The sequence below is a fragment of the Nansenia antarctica genome (assembly GCF_963989245.1).
Source record: "Nansenia antarctica genome assembly, chromosome: 12".
In the NCBI taxonomy this organism is placed as follows: Eukaryota; Metazoa; Chordata; class Actinopteri; order Argentiniformes; family Microstomatidae; genus Nansenia; species Nansenia antarctica.
In genome coordinates this window covers 12,347,174-12,365,372 of record NC_137682.1, presented here as the reverse complement: position 1 = coordinate 12,365,372, position 18,199 = coordinate 12,347,174, and the positions used below count along the sequence as shown (strand labels likewise).

General features: G+C 42.2%; 2 protein-coding genes across 2 annotated transcripts in view; both read left to right on the top strand.

Annotated features, from left to right (window-relative positions):
- Positions 1-5,978: 5,978 nt before the first annotated feature.
- Positions 5,979-12,714, top strand: LOC308168860 (signal peptidase complex subunit 3-like; the record flags this gene model as incomplete). Its single annotated transcript, XM_080543504.1, has 5 exons — positions 5,979-6,061; positions 10,943-11,050; positions 11,554-11,623; positions 11,934-12,049; positions 12,582-12,714. The coding sequence occupies 5 exons, from the start codon at positions 5,979-5,981 to the stop codon at positions 12,712-12,714; spliced, it is 510 nt and encodes a 169-aa protein (XP_080399630.1).
- Positions 12,715-12,911: 197 nt separating this feature from the next.
- LOC308168859 (uncharacterized protein) overlaps positions 12,912-18,199 on the top strand; it is a gene marked incomplete at both ends in the record, with an annotated part of 10,011 nt that continues 4,723 nt past the window's right edge. Inside the window, one exon of the mRNA XM_080543503.1 lies at positions 12,912-12,936. Coding sequence (XP_080399629.1) covers positions 12,912-12,936 — 25 coding nt within the window. The remainder of the gene's footprint in view (positions 12,937-18,199) is intronic.

The window sequence follows — 18,199 nt, the reverse complement described above, 5'->3', positions numbered from 1 at the left end:
ATCTTGAAATTCATTTTTAATGATTGATATCTCAAATTGGTGATATCTTTAACTTTCATTCTGCCTAGTCGAAATGTTATTACAGATATCTTAAATTAGAGTTTAGACTAGGCGAAATGACGTTTCAGATATGTCTGTTGTTGTCAGAAAACGCTGGAGCAGCTTCAATTACTGCGCTGTAGATTTCTAGTACAAGCATCTAGTGAACGAATCTCACGTTCACCACAAATCCCTTGATGATATATTCTCTCTATTTCATGGCATTTTCGCGCTATCCTATCCACCACAGCAACCGCCATTGCTTCTGCCAACACTCATCAAATGCTTTGCTGGTCCCGCCAATATCATGAGATACCTCGCATCATGAGCATCGTCATGCAATACAATTCGGACTAGTCATAATGACGTTTGAGATATCTGCAACTATTATTTTGACTAGTCAAAACTGAATTACAGATATCTGCAATGTCATTTAAGGATGTGTGACGAGTTGAGTGTCGTTTTCGGTGACATCACTGCTGATATCTGTAATTACATTTTGACTAGTCAAAACTGAATTACAGATATCTCTAACTGTCGTTTTGACTAGTCAGAATGACGTTATAGGTATCTTGAATACAAATTTAGACTAGTAAAAATCGAATTTCGACTAGTCAAATTTAGCTAATAAATGTTAAAACGGCTTGCCATAATAGGACACATATCTGCTATTTAGCAACGCGCCCCCGCCCCCCGTCTGAACTGTCAAGTCGCGTTTAATGCGACTTTTACGTCATATGAGCACTTGCTCATATCTTTGCCGGCTTCCGCTGCACAAAAACTTGAAAATGAAACCGGTTGTAACGTTATCATGTTATCCTATATGTTATCATGTTATCATGTATATTATATATCATACATCTAGATATACTTGCAGTATACAGAGTAGACCTGTATCCTACAAAGAGACTTAGATTTAGATTTAGTAAACAAAACATTTTGAGCCAGGAAAAACCCTGACATGTAGCCTCTATAAACTCTAGATCTGAAGTGTGCGTGTGGGCTTGAGTGAGTGTGATTTTTTTTTAAACTAAGTATTCTTTCCTCCCAGGGCAAACAAGAACATCACCTTGACCCTGTCATGGAACGTGGTACCCAACGCTGGCATCCTGCCCCTGGTCATGGGCTCTGGCCACATGTTGAACAGTTGAACAGTTGCCACAGGTTGTTTAGTTTGAGATTACATTTTTAGGCCAATACATGTTTTTAGGGTCACAACTGAAATTCAACTTAAATATTTGTTCAGTTGTCAAAGTCAAGCTAGGCCATTGAGACTCAGTGGCAGATAGATAGTATCTTTAGGTTTGCACAGAACAATTAGTTAATTTAATATGGTAATGGTTAACCAGGAATTAAATTAAGTTCAGGAATTAATATACAGATTGAGATAACACGTGAATTTAAATTAAGCTTTCCTTTATGGACACTCTTTGGTGAAGAGACTGCATGAAAAGCAGTATCATGCACCCCTTCCCAGACGCATACGAGACCACAAAGAGCTACTGAACTGTCCCATGCTTGTTTGTAAATGTTGTGCCCTCTTTTATGACTTTTAATAAAAGTAAAAGTTTGGGAATGGGTGTGTCTGTCTGGATGTATGTACAGTGCCTTGCAAATGTATTCACCCCCCTTGGCTTTTTACCTATTTTATTACATTACAACCTGTAATTTATTTATTTTTTAATCAGAATTGTATTTGATGAATCTGCACAAAATAGTGTTAGTTTTTAAATGAAATGAGAAATATATATATAAAAAGAATTTAAAAAAAATAAAGAACTGAAAATTGGCATGCGCATATGTATTCACCCCCTTTGTTATGAAGCCCCTAAACACTTCTGGTGCAACCAATTACCTTCAGAAGTCACATAATTAGTGAAATGAAGTCCACTTGTATGCAATCTAAGTGTCACATGATCTGTCAGTATATACACACCTTTTCTGAAAGGCCCCAGAGGCTGCAACACCTAAGCAAGAGGCACCACCAACCAAACACTGCCATGAAGACCAAGGAACTCTCCAAACAAGTCCGAGACAAAGTTGTTGAGAAGTACAAGTCAGGGTTGGGTTATTAAAAAATATCCAAATCTTTGATGATCCCCAGGAGCACCATCAAATCCATCATAATCAAATGGAAAGAACATGGCACCACAACAAACCTGCCAAGAGAGGGCCGCCCACCAAAACTCACAGACGGGGCAAGGGGGGCATTAATCAGAGAGGCAGCACAGAGACCAAAGGTAACCCTGGAGGAGCTGCAGAGTACAGCAGAGACTGGAGTATCTGTCCATAGGACCACAATTAGCCGTACACTCCATAGAGCTGGGCTTTATGGAAGAGTGGCCAGAAGAAAGCCATTACTTTCAGCTAAAAATAAGAAGGCACGTTTAAACATAAATGTTTATTGGAGCAAGAATATTATTGTGTATGTGTGTGTGTGTGTGTGTGATTAATGTGTGTTGTTGTGTATTGTTGTGCAAGGTAGTTCAACTGGGACAAGCAATGGTGCAGTAGTAACGGTAAGGACATGGTTAGACAAATGTATAACATGTGGTGCTTTCTACTAGACAGTACTGGGCAGAGGGAAGTTGCCATGTCCTTTTATTTGTCTGCATATCCAATTAATTTATGAATTTCAGAAACATATTGTGTATCGAGCCATGGTATATGTGTCTATGGTATCTACATAGGCAAATATATAAGCTACGCCATCAAGATAACGGTACCAACTTTATAACGACACTCTGCATACAGCAGGTCATTATTATTATTATTATTATGTTTGCAAGAAAAGTGCTATACAAATAAACGTTATTATTGTTGTTATTAATATTAATATTATTATTATTATTATTATGCACCAACAGAGCGCACAGAAAATCGCGGCCGCTCCATGGAAACAGGTGATGAAATAGGGCATTATGACGGATATTGACAATGACGTTTATAAATGTTTTATCGTCAAACATTTCACAGCATTTTGCAAGTGCGACAAATCCACTTAACAATGGTGCTGCATAGACGGTCAATTAAACTTTAATTGCACCACAACGGGTGCAAAAAATTATATATTTTTTTTTTTTTTCGAATTTGGTTTTCCCTCCAAAACACTTTTAAAAAAAAAGTAGGAGGAAGGACGGTAAAGTGTGATATATGATAGTGTAGTGTGGTAAGTATATGTATGTTCTAAGACTGTGGAGGGTAGAATGAACTCCCAGGGTGTAGTTAGGCCAGCGTTTCCCAAACTGTGGGTCGCGACCCCCTAGTGGGGCGCGGGGGTACTGCAGGGGGGGCGCAGAAATAATGGGAGGGGAAAAAAATGCACACACAAGAGCTGTAAACAAACACTGCTTGCTTAAGGTTACCATCAGGGGTGTTGTGGGCGTTGGATGATAAAAATGAGAACCTGAATGGAGCGCAGGCCATAAACTGTAACAAAGAGGCAGCGAGGGGGCTCCATTCACGTCATTGACGCGCGCTCCATTCACGTCATTGACGCGCGCACTCCCTCCTCCAGCTATCTAGCAGCAACAACAACAATGGATAAGTTTATGAAAGAGCCAGAAGCTAAACGAAAAGCGAAGGAGCCCATGACAAACGTCCCAAAGCCAAAGTCAAGAAAGTATGACGATACATACCTCTCCCTGGGCTTCACGTCTAATGTGGTCGGTGCGGAGGAACGACCACTGTGTGTCCTCTGTCTCAAAACTTTAGCGGCAGAAAGCATGAAGCCTAGCAAGTTGAAACGTCACTTGGAGACCACACACCCGACTGATGTGAAGAAGCCCCTCGATTTCTTCAAGAGAAAACTCCAAGAATACCGTGGTCAGCAGAGCCGTTTCGTTAAAACAGCATCTGTTACGTCTAATGCTCAACTTGCCTCCTACAAAGTGGCATATCGTATCGCCCAGTCTAAAAAACCACACACCATCGCTGAGGAGTTAATACTCCCTGCTGCAATAGATATGGTTTCACATATGATAGACGAGGCAACAGCCCAAAAACTCAAAGCTATCCCCCTGTCAAACAACACTATTGCGAGACGCATCAATGACATCTCAGAAGACATGAAAGAGCAGCTTGTTGAGAAAATAAAAGACCAACGCTTTGCGCTCCAGGTAGACGAGGCCACAGATAGTAACAAGGACTGTCTGTTAATAGCGTATGTCAGATACATTGATGCGGAGGGTTTGAGCGAGGATTTGCTATTTTGCAACTATGTCCCAAACAGAGCAACAGCTGATGAACTGTTCAAAATCATAGACAAATACCTGAGTGAAGCCGATCTGAAATGGGAGGACTGTGTGGGGATATGCACCGACGGTGCCCAGGCCATGGCAGGAAAACGGGGAGGGCTCCAGACGCTCATCAAGCGCGTTGCACCGAAAGCAGTGTGGACTCACTGCATAATACACAGGGAGGCACTCGCGTCAAAGCAGCTGAGTCCAGAGTTGAATGACGTTTTGTCTCATGTTATCACCACCGTCAATTACATAAAAACAAGACCACTGAAAGCTCGCATTTTTTCCGCTTTGTGCGAGGAGATGGGCTCCGAGCACACAGCCGTGCTATTTCACAGCGAGTCGCGTTGGCTCTCTCGCGGAAAGGTGCTGTCCAGGGTGCTATCGCTGAAAGATGAGATCCGAATCTACTTGGAGGAGGAAGGGAACGAACTTGCCAGCAAGTTTAATGATGAAGACTTCCTCATGAAATTGGCCTACCTAAGCGACATGTTTGAGAAGCTCAATGAATTGAATCTACAGTTGCAGGGCAACAACACACACCTTCCACATCTGGCAGACAGGATACAATCTTTCACACGGAAACTGGACATGTGGGGCAGGAGACTTGAACAGGGGGACATCGACTCATTTGGGAATCTGAAGGCATTCATCGAGACCAATGAGCTGCAGAGCACAGTGGTTCCATGTATGAGAGAGCACATCTCAGCCCTGAAACAAAGCTTCCAGAAATACTTCTCTGTGGATGACAGTGCCAAATACGACTGGATTAGAGATCCATTTGTTGCACCACCACCTGCCATGTTCAGCACTGCGGAAGAGGAACAGTACATCGACATGACTTCAGAGTCAACCATGAGGCTGCAGTTCACATCCACGACTTTGGCTGGGTTTTGGATTGGAGTGGAGAAGGACTACCCTCTCATTGGACAGAAAGCTGTGGGAATACTGCTGCCTTTTGCAACATCGTACCTGTGTGAGATAGGCTTTTCTGCTGTTGCTGCTATCAAAAGCAAATACAGGTCGAAGTTGAACATTGAGAATGAACTGAGAGTGGCAGTCTCAAAACAACAACCCCGCTTTGAGAAGATTTGCAAGGCAAAGCAAGCACACACAAGTCATTGATCGTAATTGTGATAGAAATGTGAGGAGTAAGAATAGTGATGCAGTAGAAATTAGTTAATGTTGATATGTTGAATATTTCAGTGGCACAGGATCATTTGCCAAGCACTTATGTTCCTTTTCAAACCATAATAAAATATAAAACTATAGTTGGATATACTGTATGTGTCTTGTTATTATTAGAAGAGAAAATGTAATGTTTTTACAACTTTATACAATTAATTATATCAATCTAGGTGGGAACCGGGTTAGGGGGGGCTCGAAAATATTTCCAATTACCCAAGGGGGGCCTGATTGAAAAAGTTTGGGAACCACTGAGTTAGGCAATGGAGGGTAGAATGAACACCATAACAAGCTCCGCCCACTTTGACACAAGCTCCGCCTACTTTGACTTAAACTCCGCCCACTTTGACACAAGCTCCGCCCACTTTGACTTAAGCTCCGCCCACTTTGATCTGTTGTGCTTTAATTTAAAGGAAAACAAGTGAGATTTGAAACGGTGATAGTCGGTCAAAACTTTTACGCACCACTAACAGGGTCTTCCGGTAATTTAATGAATTGCAAGTGCGGTATAATATGACTATGAAGTCCATATACATGTTCTTGATACCGGAGGACGAAGATGAAGTCGGAAAAATCCCAGCAGGACTCATCTTTCGGTATGAGCAGGTGCAACAGATCATTTGACCACTCAATTTAACATGCCTACATAGGCTACTTATCATGTAAACTGTTGCGCTAATGTTGATTGTTCGTATTCAGTAGGCCTAGTATAGCGGATGTATTGTATTTTCCTCACTGAGAGAATCTCGGTCAACAATTTGTAACAATTGTACACATTTTATTTAGTATTCTCAGTATGGGAAAACAGGAATTCACTTTTAATGTGTTACATTTCCAGTTCAAACCCTTATCGACTTTGACACAAACCCTAATCAATCCCGCCTATAGATTTACTGCAATAGTAAACAAAAGTGTTAACAAGAAGTGGCCTAGAGTATAAACCCTACATTGGTTCCCACTAACTGGTCACATTTAGAATTTACAGTACTTCAAATGATTATTTCGCTTGGCTGTGACTTGAATTAGACCGGCATACCGTATTCAGTACCGACCTCTAATAGCTGTTTTAATGTAATTATTAGGCTATATTATTATTATTTTAATTAAATCGTGGGGTATGATTCCTTAATGACCTGCATCAGAATGGCTTATGCGGTGCATTTTTACCATATATTTCTAGGTGGAGGATCAGAGGTTAAGATGTGCTTGCTGAATGATGAGGAAAAGACAAATCGTCACAGGATTGACCTTCTCAACTGGTAGAGGTATTCAACACTGTATAGATGTGGCCAATCACCAGGGATCAGGTAGGAACATGGTGTTACCACAGCTTCTCTGCTGAGCTCAAACCTTTCAGAACATGTGTATAGATGGCAGAATAGTTTGTATGATACAGAAGGTAAAGATAAGCCTACCCATGAATGTACTTAGCGCTGTCAATTGTTAAATAGGCTATTGCAATATTTATTACAATTATTTTTTAATAATGATAATCAACAAAATGGAAACATTTTCAGATTACAGACATCTGCCGATATTAACTTCTTTAAAAAAAAAAATGAAACTGATATTTCACTGTTCTGTGCCTGAGGTTGAAGAATTCTTGAATAGCCTAATTAACAACAAATGTAATCAAACCTGTTGAGATTAAATGTGAATTGTGGTCTTTACAACCAGAATGCAACTCTGACTAATTATGGGCTCTTCCCATGCTGAGCCTGAGACAAGGAAAAGCAATGTGTGAAGAGCCAATAATGAATGTCTTGGAAGACTTGAATTCTGTGTTGTCTGTAAATGGGAAGTCTATGGAGATTATGATGATGTCATAGCATTTGACTTTTATTACGTTCAATTCAACAATTCTGTGGGACATGTGTTGGTTTACAAGCTACGGAGCAAAGCTACAAAGTCAGAGGGTCGTGGGTTGTTTGAATTCCTCTCAAATCCTGCAAATCACTATTTATAGAGAGAACATATCAGCTGATCATGTGATCATCAGGTTTATCGCCCTTGCTTGCTTGCTATGTGCCGGAGGTCCTCGGGCATCTCCTCTGAGGGCCCCCAGCCGCCTCGGGTGCCTGGTCTGTTCTGCCGCTGGGGCACCTGCTTGGCTAGCCTGGTGTGGGGCTATTATGGTCTGTGCTTGGTTGGGCCGGGTGTGCTGGTGGTAGGGCGGGTCGGGTGTGTGGGGCGGCTGGTTTGGGTGGCGCTGTGTGTGCTGGTAGGCAAACTGGTAGTAGTCGCTCTATGAGTAGAGGGCTGCAAGGGAATTTTCCTGGCTGCACAGTGTACAGTTTTTTTACCTTTCTGTCATCATGTGAAGCGCATTGAGTCACATCTTGTGAGAAATGCGCGATACACCATTTAGTCATGAGGACATGACTAAATTGTGTTTTATTCAAGGTGGATGTGACTGACAATCAGCTTGTCCGTACCAAAGGACATCTTTTTGAACTTGATGGCCTACATGGAAACAACATGACTAATTATGGGCTCTTCCCATGATGAGCCTGACACAAGGAAAGGCAATGTGTGAAGAGCCAATAATGAATGTCTTGGAAGACTTGAATTCTGTGTTGTCTGTAAATGGGAAGTCTATGGAGATTATGATGATGTCATAGCATTTGACTTTTATTACGTTCAATTCAACAATTCTGTGGGACGTGTTGGTTTACAAGCTACGGAGCAAAGCTACAGAGTCAGAGGGTCGTGGGTTGTTTGAATTCCTCTCAAATCCTGCAAATCACTATTTATAGAGAGAACATATCAGCTGATCATTTGGTAAGTACAGAACGATCTTTTTCACATGAGAATATATGCCATTGTCAGTTATTAATTGACTTCATATTAGTCTGTAGCCTATCATTTACTCTTAACCCAATTAACAAGCTAGTTAGTTGTGTAACTATTTGTAGTCAAATGTTAATCTCTAGCTAGCTAGCTAGTTTATATACCGCATGTTTTCATTTTAGTGATGTATTTCTAACACCAGCATAAGTAACAGTGAAGAGTAAGAGTTGAAACAGAAGTGCCGTGTTAATTTGGTGTTGAAACGCCAGAATGGACTAATTTATTGGTCACACTTTACATGATGTGGCTTGATCCATGGATAGTACTTGTAATAACTGTAGTGACTCATTATTTAGAAGAGTTGTGTTACTAAATTAAATATAACATTACTACACAGACAATGGGTCAACTAAATGTACTGTATACTAAATCATATGTAGGTCAATTTAGTCCTAACATGTATTTCAATATCAAAGTGATGACATGACTAAATGGTGTTTTATTCAAGGTGGATGTGACTGACAACCAGCTTGTCCATACCAAAGGACATCTTTTTGAACTTGATGGCCTACGTGGAAACAACATTTTGACCTCCACTGGCTGATAGACAAGCAAATATCAAAGTCAACATTTCACCTATCTTTTGAGGAGGGTCAGCATTTTCATCTTGCCATCTCGTTTTAAGGAACATACTCCTATCTCGTGGGAGTGCATACTCAGGCCAAATTCGTAATACGTCTTTTCAACAAAATGGTGAAGTGGCTGAGCGCACAATACCTCAACCACTTCACCATCTTGTTTAACAACAAATGTAATCCCACCTGTTGAGACGAAATGTGAATTGTGGTTTTAACCAAACATGTCTCACAGGATTTTAAAAGCTGAACGCAACACTTTTTTTCCTGGATAAACAGTGTACAGGTTTTTTTCCTTTGTCTGGATGTACAGTGTACAGGTTTTTCGCCCTTGCCTTGTCCTCTACTGGTCTCCTCCTCTGCTGGTCTCCTCCTCTGCTGGTCTCCTCCTCTGCTGGTCTCCTCTACTGGTCTCCTCCTCTACTGGTCTCCTCTACTGGTCTCCTCCTCTACTGGTCTCCTCTACTGGTCTCCTCTACTGGTCTCCTCTACTGGTCTCCTCTACTGGTCTCCTCCTCTACTGGTCTCCTTCTCTACTGGTCTCCTTCTCTACTGGTCTCCTCCTCTACTGGTCTCCTCTACTGGTCTCCTCCTCTACTGGTCTCCTCCTCTGCTGGTCTCCTCCTCTACTGGTCTCCTCTACTGGTCTCCTCCTCTACTGGTCTCCTCCTCTACTGGTCTCCTCCTCTGCTGGTCTCCTCTACTGGTCTCCTTCTCTACTGGTCTCCTCCTCTACTGGTCTCCTCTACTGGTCTCCTCTACTGGTCTCCTCCTCTACTGGTCTCCTCCTCTACTGGTCTCCTCCTCTACTGGTCTCCTCCTCTGCTGGTCTCCTCTACTGGTCTCCTCCTCTACTGGTCTCCTCCTCTGCTGGTCTCCTCCTCTACTGGTCTCCTCCTCTACTGGTCTCCTCTACTGGTCTCCTTCTCTACTGGTCTCCTCTACTGGTCTCCTCTACTGGTCTCCTCCTCTACTGGTCTCCTCCTCTGCTGGTCTCCTCCTCTACTGGTCTCCTCTACTGGTCTCCTCCTCTACTGGTCTCCTCCTCTGCTGGTCTCCTCCTCTACTGGTCTCCTCTACTGGTCTCCTCCTCTACTGGTCTCCTCCTCTACTGGTCTCCTCCTCTACTGGTCTCCTCCTCTACTGGTCTCCTCTACTGGTCTCCTCTACTGGTCTCCTCCTCTACTGGTCTCCTCCTCTACTGGTCTCCTCCTCTGCTGGTCTCCTCCTCTACTGGTCTCCTCTACTGGTCTCCTCCTCTACTGGTCTCCTCCTCTACTGGTCTCCTCTACTGTCTCCTCTACTGGTCTCCTCCTCTGCTGGTCTCCTCCTCTACTGGTCTCCTCTACTGTCTCCTCTACTGGTCTCCTCCTCTGCTGGTCTCCTCCTCTACTGGTCTCCTCCTCTGCTGGTCTCCTCCTCTGCTGGTCTCCTCCTCTGCTGGTCTCCTCCTCTACTGGTCTCCTCCTCTACTGGTCTCCTCCTCTACTGGTCTCCTCCTCTGCTGGTCTCCTCCTCTGCTGGTCTCCTCCTCTACTGGTCTCCTCTACTGGTCTCCTCCTCTACTGGTCTCCTCTACTGGTCTCCTCCTCTGCTGGTCTCCTCCTCTACTGGTCTCCTCCTCTGCTGGTCTCCTCCTCTGCTGGTCCATTAATTGGCATCATGCGTTTTGCTGGCTAGTTTTAAAACACTTTCAGATACATGATGCCAGCAGCTGCTCTGCCACCTGCCCGTTATCCAATCAGAGAAGAGCACGTCAGGGCTGTCTAGATAACGGTGAGCTAGAACTGTAGGTGCTGCGACAAACTTCCTTTTGTTGTCATAATGTTGTCAACATACCTTATCAGCTGGACACATTCCACATTCAGTAACCAACTGAGCATAAAAAAAAAATAGGCCAGAACTGTGTCATGGGCTTAGATTCGTTCATTTTCAACACCAAAAAATAAACACTAGGTTGTAATGCTGGACAACCAGAAATTGTGGGCTGTTTAGTAGTATCACTAGATGTCTACGGTACACAGAATTTGTACTGCCTTTGCCATTCCACAGGAAAAACGTGGATGACTTCACAGGACCGAGGGAAAGAAGTGAACTGGGCTTCATCACCTTTGACCTCTCGGCTGATATCCTTTCTCTTGCGCTGCTCATCAGACAAATGTGTGAGACGGGAAGGAAATGGGGCCTGTCTTATTGTCAAGGTTTCAGGTAATGTTGTCATGGTAACTTAGGCTTAAGGCTTTGGCATGCAGGAGGTAAACAAATGCATGCATTCGAATGATGAGAACGTGTTGCTATTGTGCACCTCTGTGCTATTTCTTATTTGGCGATCAGCATTTGCTGTTTGAGAGAAGCATTGAATCCTAACCAGCCTGCCCAGTGGTGAGTACACTGTACAGTAGACCAACATACAGCACTATAGCAGGTGTAAAAGGAGTGTGCTGGATACCATGTAAGTGCATACTGTAGGTGAAGTTATGGGTGGTTGTGGTAATTCTTTTAAATTTCCTGGTTTTTGGTGGCTTTTGATAAGCAGCCATAATTTCCCACATCAAATGTTGTTTTTGGTCATTAATGACTTTATTGGCTGAATGGATCATCAGTGAATCATCATCATTTGGTCATTAATTATGTTGATTGCCTTAACCCTCTTCACATCTGAGGCCGATATTCGACTGGAACGTCAAGCAGCTCTTCCTCTACATGTCTGCTGAGTATGCAACCAAAAGCAACATAAGCAAGCACAAGCATGCATCCTCCCTTTCTTGTTTTCTTGACAATAACAGTGCTCCACTTGGTCATGCACTTTTTACTTGATGAAATGCAAGAGAAGATTGTCAGCATGTTAGTGGTGGTAAAGACATGACTGCAAGGATAGAATAGAACATGTTTTTATTCACACAATGTGGAAATTTGTCTTTGACTTTACAGTGGCAAACAAGAGCAGGAGCACTTCAGAATAATTCGGGTGTGGCGTGTATAATCTGCACAGGTACAATGGCTGCAGAAGTGTAAAGTGTTGCATATGTTTGTTTGATTCCAGGTCCTGAACCAGGTGGTCCTGTGGGACAAGATTGTCCTGAGAGGAGAAAGCACCAAGCTAAACCTGAGGGACACAAAGTCCAAGTACTTCTTCTTTGATGATGGAAACGGTCTCCGGTAAGAAGCCCCACCTACCCCCCAACCCACCAACTTTAATGTGGAATGTATAGGGTCGTCAGTCACCTCACTGTCATTTTGATTATCTACTGAGGAGTAAGCAGCAGCTGCTACATATGAATTGTGAATTGTGATGCAGTATTATTTATATGCAGCAGATGGTAGTACAACACAATTTACCGTAATACTCTAAAACAACCTCGACATGATGGCAGAATCAGCCTCCTGGAAGAAAAGGGGAAATTACACAATGTGTTACATGGTTCACATCCAGGGTTTTTTCTGCATTGAAAAGGCTTAGGTGGCTCGCCTAAGGCTTTTCTCGCCCCGCCTAAGCCTTCTCTGAGAAATCTTGCAAGAAAAACCATGTAAGAACCATCCATGCATTCATGCTACAATTCGGTCATCCCAGCAGGTGCTGCTAGACTATTGTTACATTATATACGTAATAGCCATGGAAGACTTCTTCCACCTAAGCCTTATTTTGAGCCAGGAAAAACCCTTTTTTAACTAAGTATTTCTTTCCTCCCAGGGCAAACAAGAACATCACCTTGACCCTGTCATGGAATGTGGTACCCAACGCTGGCATCCTGCCCCTGGTCATGGGCTCTGGCCACATGTCCCTCCCCTTCCCAGATGCATACGAGACCACAAAGAGCTACTGAACTGTCCCATGCTTGTTTGTAAATGTTGTGCCCTCTTTTATGACTTTTAATAAAAGTGAACGTTTGGGAATGGGTGTGTCTGTCTGGATGTATGTATGTATGTATGTGCATTGACGCTGCCACACAGAAATAGAAAATGGACTGTGTTACAACTTATTGACCAGTCACAGACAAACTAGTTATATTCAGCTGTAAAGATGAATGATGTGAAATTGCTGGATGGTACCGGTTTAGTTTGTTAGATTTCTTTAATGTATGTGTTGCCTTCTTTGTTATAAAAAAAATAAAAATAAAATTTTTTGTATATTCATTTATTCATTTATTCAGAAAGAAATGTGTAAACATGTAAACATTGGTATCCAAGGAAACGTTTGAGATGTGGCGATGTGTGCCAAATAAGGACAATGGAAGCAATTTCCTTCTGTACTGTACAGTATCTACTTTACTTAGCAATACCCTGTGACTTTTAACTTTGAAAATGGCCCTTGGTGACCATCAAACAAAATTACTTAAATATAATATGTACGTTTTGTATAACGGTTGTTCATTGAGTTAGCTCCTTTTCTATTGAAAGAACCAAGTGCACATGAGCCACTGACTAGAAGTGACCTCCTAGTGAAGGGAAGAGTAATGTGAGTGAAATTGTGTGTGTCTGTCATGTGATGGCTCGACTTTGGTCTAGCTAGCCTGATGTGATCTAGATTATGTGGTCTAAGCTTCTATATTAGCTTGCTGCAGTAGCAACCAGAGAAGGAGACCGGAATAATGGAGAGGATTCCAATGGCATATCTTGAGAAAGACGTAGGCCTTCAGAAAATGTTTTAGGAAGAGAGTGTGTGTGTGTGTACCTGCACATTTGTATATGTTTGGAAGTACTGGTAAGATAATGGCGCTAGCTTAGTTGGAGATTGGATTTGGGATGTAATACTTTTCATCTACCACTTCATCATTGACAATTTAAGGAGGTCCTATCCTGCCTCAAACTGCTATGTTTGTAATGGATTGGCCAGAGGGAAAAAAGAAGATACCTCTGTCATGGCTTCTTCTGTTGAAGTTAAAGGGACACATCACCACTTTTGAACATCATTCGTCTCCACAGCATGAGAAAACAAGGGAGATAACAAAATATGAGGTTAAGTGTCCCTTTAAAGGATTGAGCAATACATAGAAAAGGTTTCTCTGATCAACTTGTGACAAAGACCAAACCAAGGACTGAAAGTATAGCAGCTCTACAACACTGTGTCCAAGTGGTTTCCAGGAAACAACAAACACATTAACTAACATGTGAACTTTTTTTTGTTGCATATCACATCATTTACTATAAACAAGCTCACTGGTCACTTACAGTTTTTCTCAGTCGCTTTGGTGCATTTCTCACATCACTATTAACATTTGCACAACAGTTAGTGCTTTTCTCAAAACAATTACCGGTAGTACAAACTGCAAAACCTAGTTGATAACCTGCAAAAGCGTGTCACTTGCTCAAAATGGATAGTTCATTCCTCAAAAGCAAGTATTCATGTCAATGAAAGTGTCAGTGTCATCAAAATGAAAAGTCCTGACACCATTGTTTATGAACAAGATAGTCAAATGGCTTTGTCATGTTTTCATTATGACAGTTCACTCTGTAAGTGTTTTTCAATGCAAAAAAGTCAGATCTTGGTGACACTACCTGAAAATGCTCAAGACAGTACTATACACTATTTGCACAGCCATTTGAAATCTACAGTGGGTTACACATTACTGTATTTAGTGAGGTAAATGAGTACAAGACACTGAATACGTATGTTTCACATTTTTACTGCATATGCTCTTTGCAATTCTAATTTGTTCACAGCATTGTGCAAAAGAAAAATACAAACTTATTTACAACAAACATAAGAAACACCCTTTGGGTAGAGCTGTGCACAACTGTAAACAATATTGCAGTACATATTGGAACTGAATTGGAACATACAACATAGACAGTACTGTAAATCATTCATTCACATCCAGACGTTCCTGTCTGTCTGGCCACATATTTTCATCGACATCACAGCGAATATCATTCCTGGCAATGCAGCGAGGAAAGTATCTCCTTGAGTGGCGAATCCACCCTCTGCAGGACTGTGCTGTGATGTCATCACATGCTGCATCCATGGCCCCTAGCAAGGCCATTTGGGTATGTGGATGCCGGTCATATACCTTCCACCTCCAGGCAGAGAAAAACTCCTCTATTGGATTCAGGAATGGGGAGTAGGGAGGGAGATATTCCACCAGCATCCTTTCATGTGCTGCAAACAGATCTGAGTGGTGAAAACGCACATTATCCCATACAACAACATACTTGTTCAGATGGTCTCCATTTAGACCTTTCTCATTCTCAGGGATTATGTCCCTGTAAAGAATGTCTAAAAAAGTCAGCAGATGTTGTGTGTTATATGGACCAAGACAGGGTATATGGGTGAGGATGCCGTTTTCTGAGATGGCTGCACACATTGTAATATTCCCTCCTCGTTGGCCTGGGACATCAATGGTTGCTCTCTGTCCAATGCGATTTCTTCCACGCCTTCTACCTTTTGCCAGATTGAAACCCGCCTCATCAACGTATATGAATGTGTGCAGCGGTTCCCTGGCCTCCAGCTCCAGTACATGCTTTATCCCAGAATAGAGAGAGAGAAAAAAACTATAAAAACTTTTCCTGTGTAACATAATGCATTTTGGACAACATATTGTACAGTATGAACTGTCAGGTAAGTGCACTTCAAGTGCGGGGGTGGGCGGGAACCTCTCTTTCTCAAACCTACAGTAGAACTCGTTCAGCTCGTTAGCGAGAGGGAGGTTGTCGGACATCAGCGGGGACTTGGGTTTGTAGTTGGTGATGGTCTTGAGGCCTTTCCAGACGGAGGCGGAATCCCCCTCAGAGAGCTGTTGCTGCAGCTTCTCCGAAAAGCGATGCTTCGCCTCCTTCACCGCTTTGGCGAACCTGTACTTGGCCTGCTTGACCCGGTCCACGTCCCCACTGCGCCTAGCCACCTCCTTCTCTGACCTCAGACGCCTGAGTTGGGATGAAAACCAGGGCTTGTCGTTGTTAAAAGACTTCCTCGAGCGGAGGGGGACACACACCTCCTCGCCAAAGCTGATAAATGATGTAACAGTGTCTGTGTATACATCCAGATTGTTACCAGCCTCTGGCCCCGCCCACTCCACCAAGTCCTGGTCACAGCCTGCACTCTCCAACCAGGCGCAGAGTCGCTCGCATGCCTCACTGGACCACACCCTGAAGCGCCGTACAACAGGCTTAGAGAGCCTCAGTGAAAGCTGAGGTTCACCTGAGAGAAATTGTTTTTTCAGGAAAAATTTAGAAAGAAATGTGTAAAATTTGCTTGACAGATTTTGACAACTTGTTCAACATTTTTGTATGTAATGACTCAAGCAATGAAATGAGGACTATTAGTTTTATAGGGAATGACTATTCAGCATTCATAAGTATAGTTCATTTTGACTGACATGACATAAGCAAATTATGTTATAAAACAGCAGAGGATTGTATGAAAGCAATTGATGCATGTCCAAAAGCATTTGCAATTTGTTGGAAGCAATGAGAAACTGCTACTATGATGTGCACAAATGACTAAATGTTGTGGAGGTTGAACTAACAGTTATGAGAATTTTAATTCTGATCAGAGAAATGCACCAAAGCAATTGAGAAAAACGGTATTATTATTATTATTATTATTATTATTATTATCCATGGTTACTTCCGTAAACAGTGCGCTGCGTGTGACATCCTGACGTCATTGTTATTGTCCTGCACATGCGGGTCTGTTCAGGGCAATGGAATGTTCACACGGGAGTCAATGTAGGTCAAATATAGGTCACATTTTAAAAGTAATGTGAACTGCCAAACAAAAAAATCTGATCTGTGTAAAAAAATCGGAATTGGTGATTATTTAGATTTTCACATACCAATTGACACCCTGATAGAGAGAAACCCTCGAGATGTTATTTTTTATATAGAATTATATTTTAATTTAAAAATAAAAATAAATGATAAACAACACACAGCACATTCAATAATTACATTAGATATTGACATCCAAATGTAATGTTGAATTAGTGAGATGTTTTTCATCCCTAAAATACACAGATGAGCCAAAACATTATGACCCTGACAGGTGAAGTGGATAACATTGATTATCTTGTTACAATGGTACCTGTCAGGGTGTTGGGTGCCCAAGGCTCATCGATGCACGAGGGCAACAAACATCCCAACAGCATATTAGGCAGGTTGTCACAATGTTTTGGCTACCAAGGACTATCAACTTGAGTGGAGGTCCACAAACCTGGTATCTGGTCATGCATTCCTGCTTCATGTGCTCAAACCGGTGCTTCAGCTGAACTCCTACTCAGGCTTGGTCCATATTTTTCAAATTCCTCTTTACATTTTTCGTCATGCATATTAGAGCCATTCTCTACAGGACGTCATTCTTTACAGGACGTTTCCAAAGGCTGCAGAGGCCTTTTTTGTCAATAGACTCATCCAGGTTCTTGATCAAGACCCTTCAAGACGCTTCATCAGAGAAGGGTCACTTTTAGAGCTTTCACACACGGCCAAAGAACCGTTCCCGTTCTGACAATGTTGCTCTTCCCAAAGAAATGTACATGCTGTCTCAATCCGAAATGTAACTATAAATCTGAATTCTTTAGGTCTAATCGGCCCTAAAGCTTATCTCTCCCTTGTCTACCCAGTTCTGCACACCTCAGCTGGCTTTGCATGTAGTGATAGGTTGTGAAGGGCCACTAGGGGGCAGTAAATGACAAGGGGCCTTCTCTTAACTTTTAATTAATCCTTTATCTTCATTTTGTATAATGTACATTTCTGAAAATAATGGCCCTATTTATTTATTTATTTTGCATTATGTGTTGTACTAAGCCTATAGTTACTGTTGTGTTTTCACGCTTACTGTTGTTTCCTTCAAACTCTTTTTTTTAAATCTTTTTATGTGGAGTGTGTTTGCATTTAAAATGTTAACTTTAATGCTGCCCTCCGCAAATGGGAATTGACTGTCCCATAACTATGTTTAAATGCAACAATTCATGTGTTGAGGCTCGTAAAAGTGTCCAAGACTGCTTTGCTAAGTAGATTAAAACAAATAGTTCAGAGATAAAATCCTAGTACGGTGTGAGGTTACAGCAGCACGTGGACAATCTGCAGGGCTTTTTGTTTCTACACCTCCTATGTTTTGCTATAAACCCAAACTGTTCAGTGCTGTTTGTGTGTGTCTATAAACTGTCTCCCTAGTTTGCTTTTGCAAGATAGTAGTTGCCTCTTACCTTGCCCTCTAATAAGCTAGATGGAATGTTTCACCTTGCTTTCACATATCCAATGGCAATTACAATGACAGGAGTGTCAAGGTGGGGATGGAGGCTGATTTGGGAGAGAGATAGAGGGAGAGGGAGAGGGAGAGGGAGAGGGGAGAAGCTGCTACAACCACCATGACCT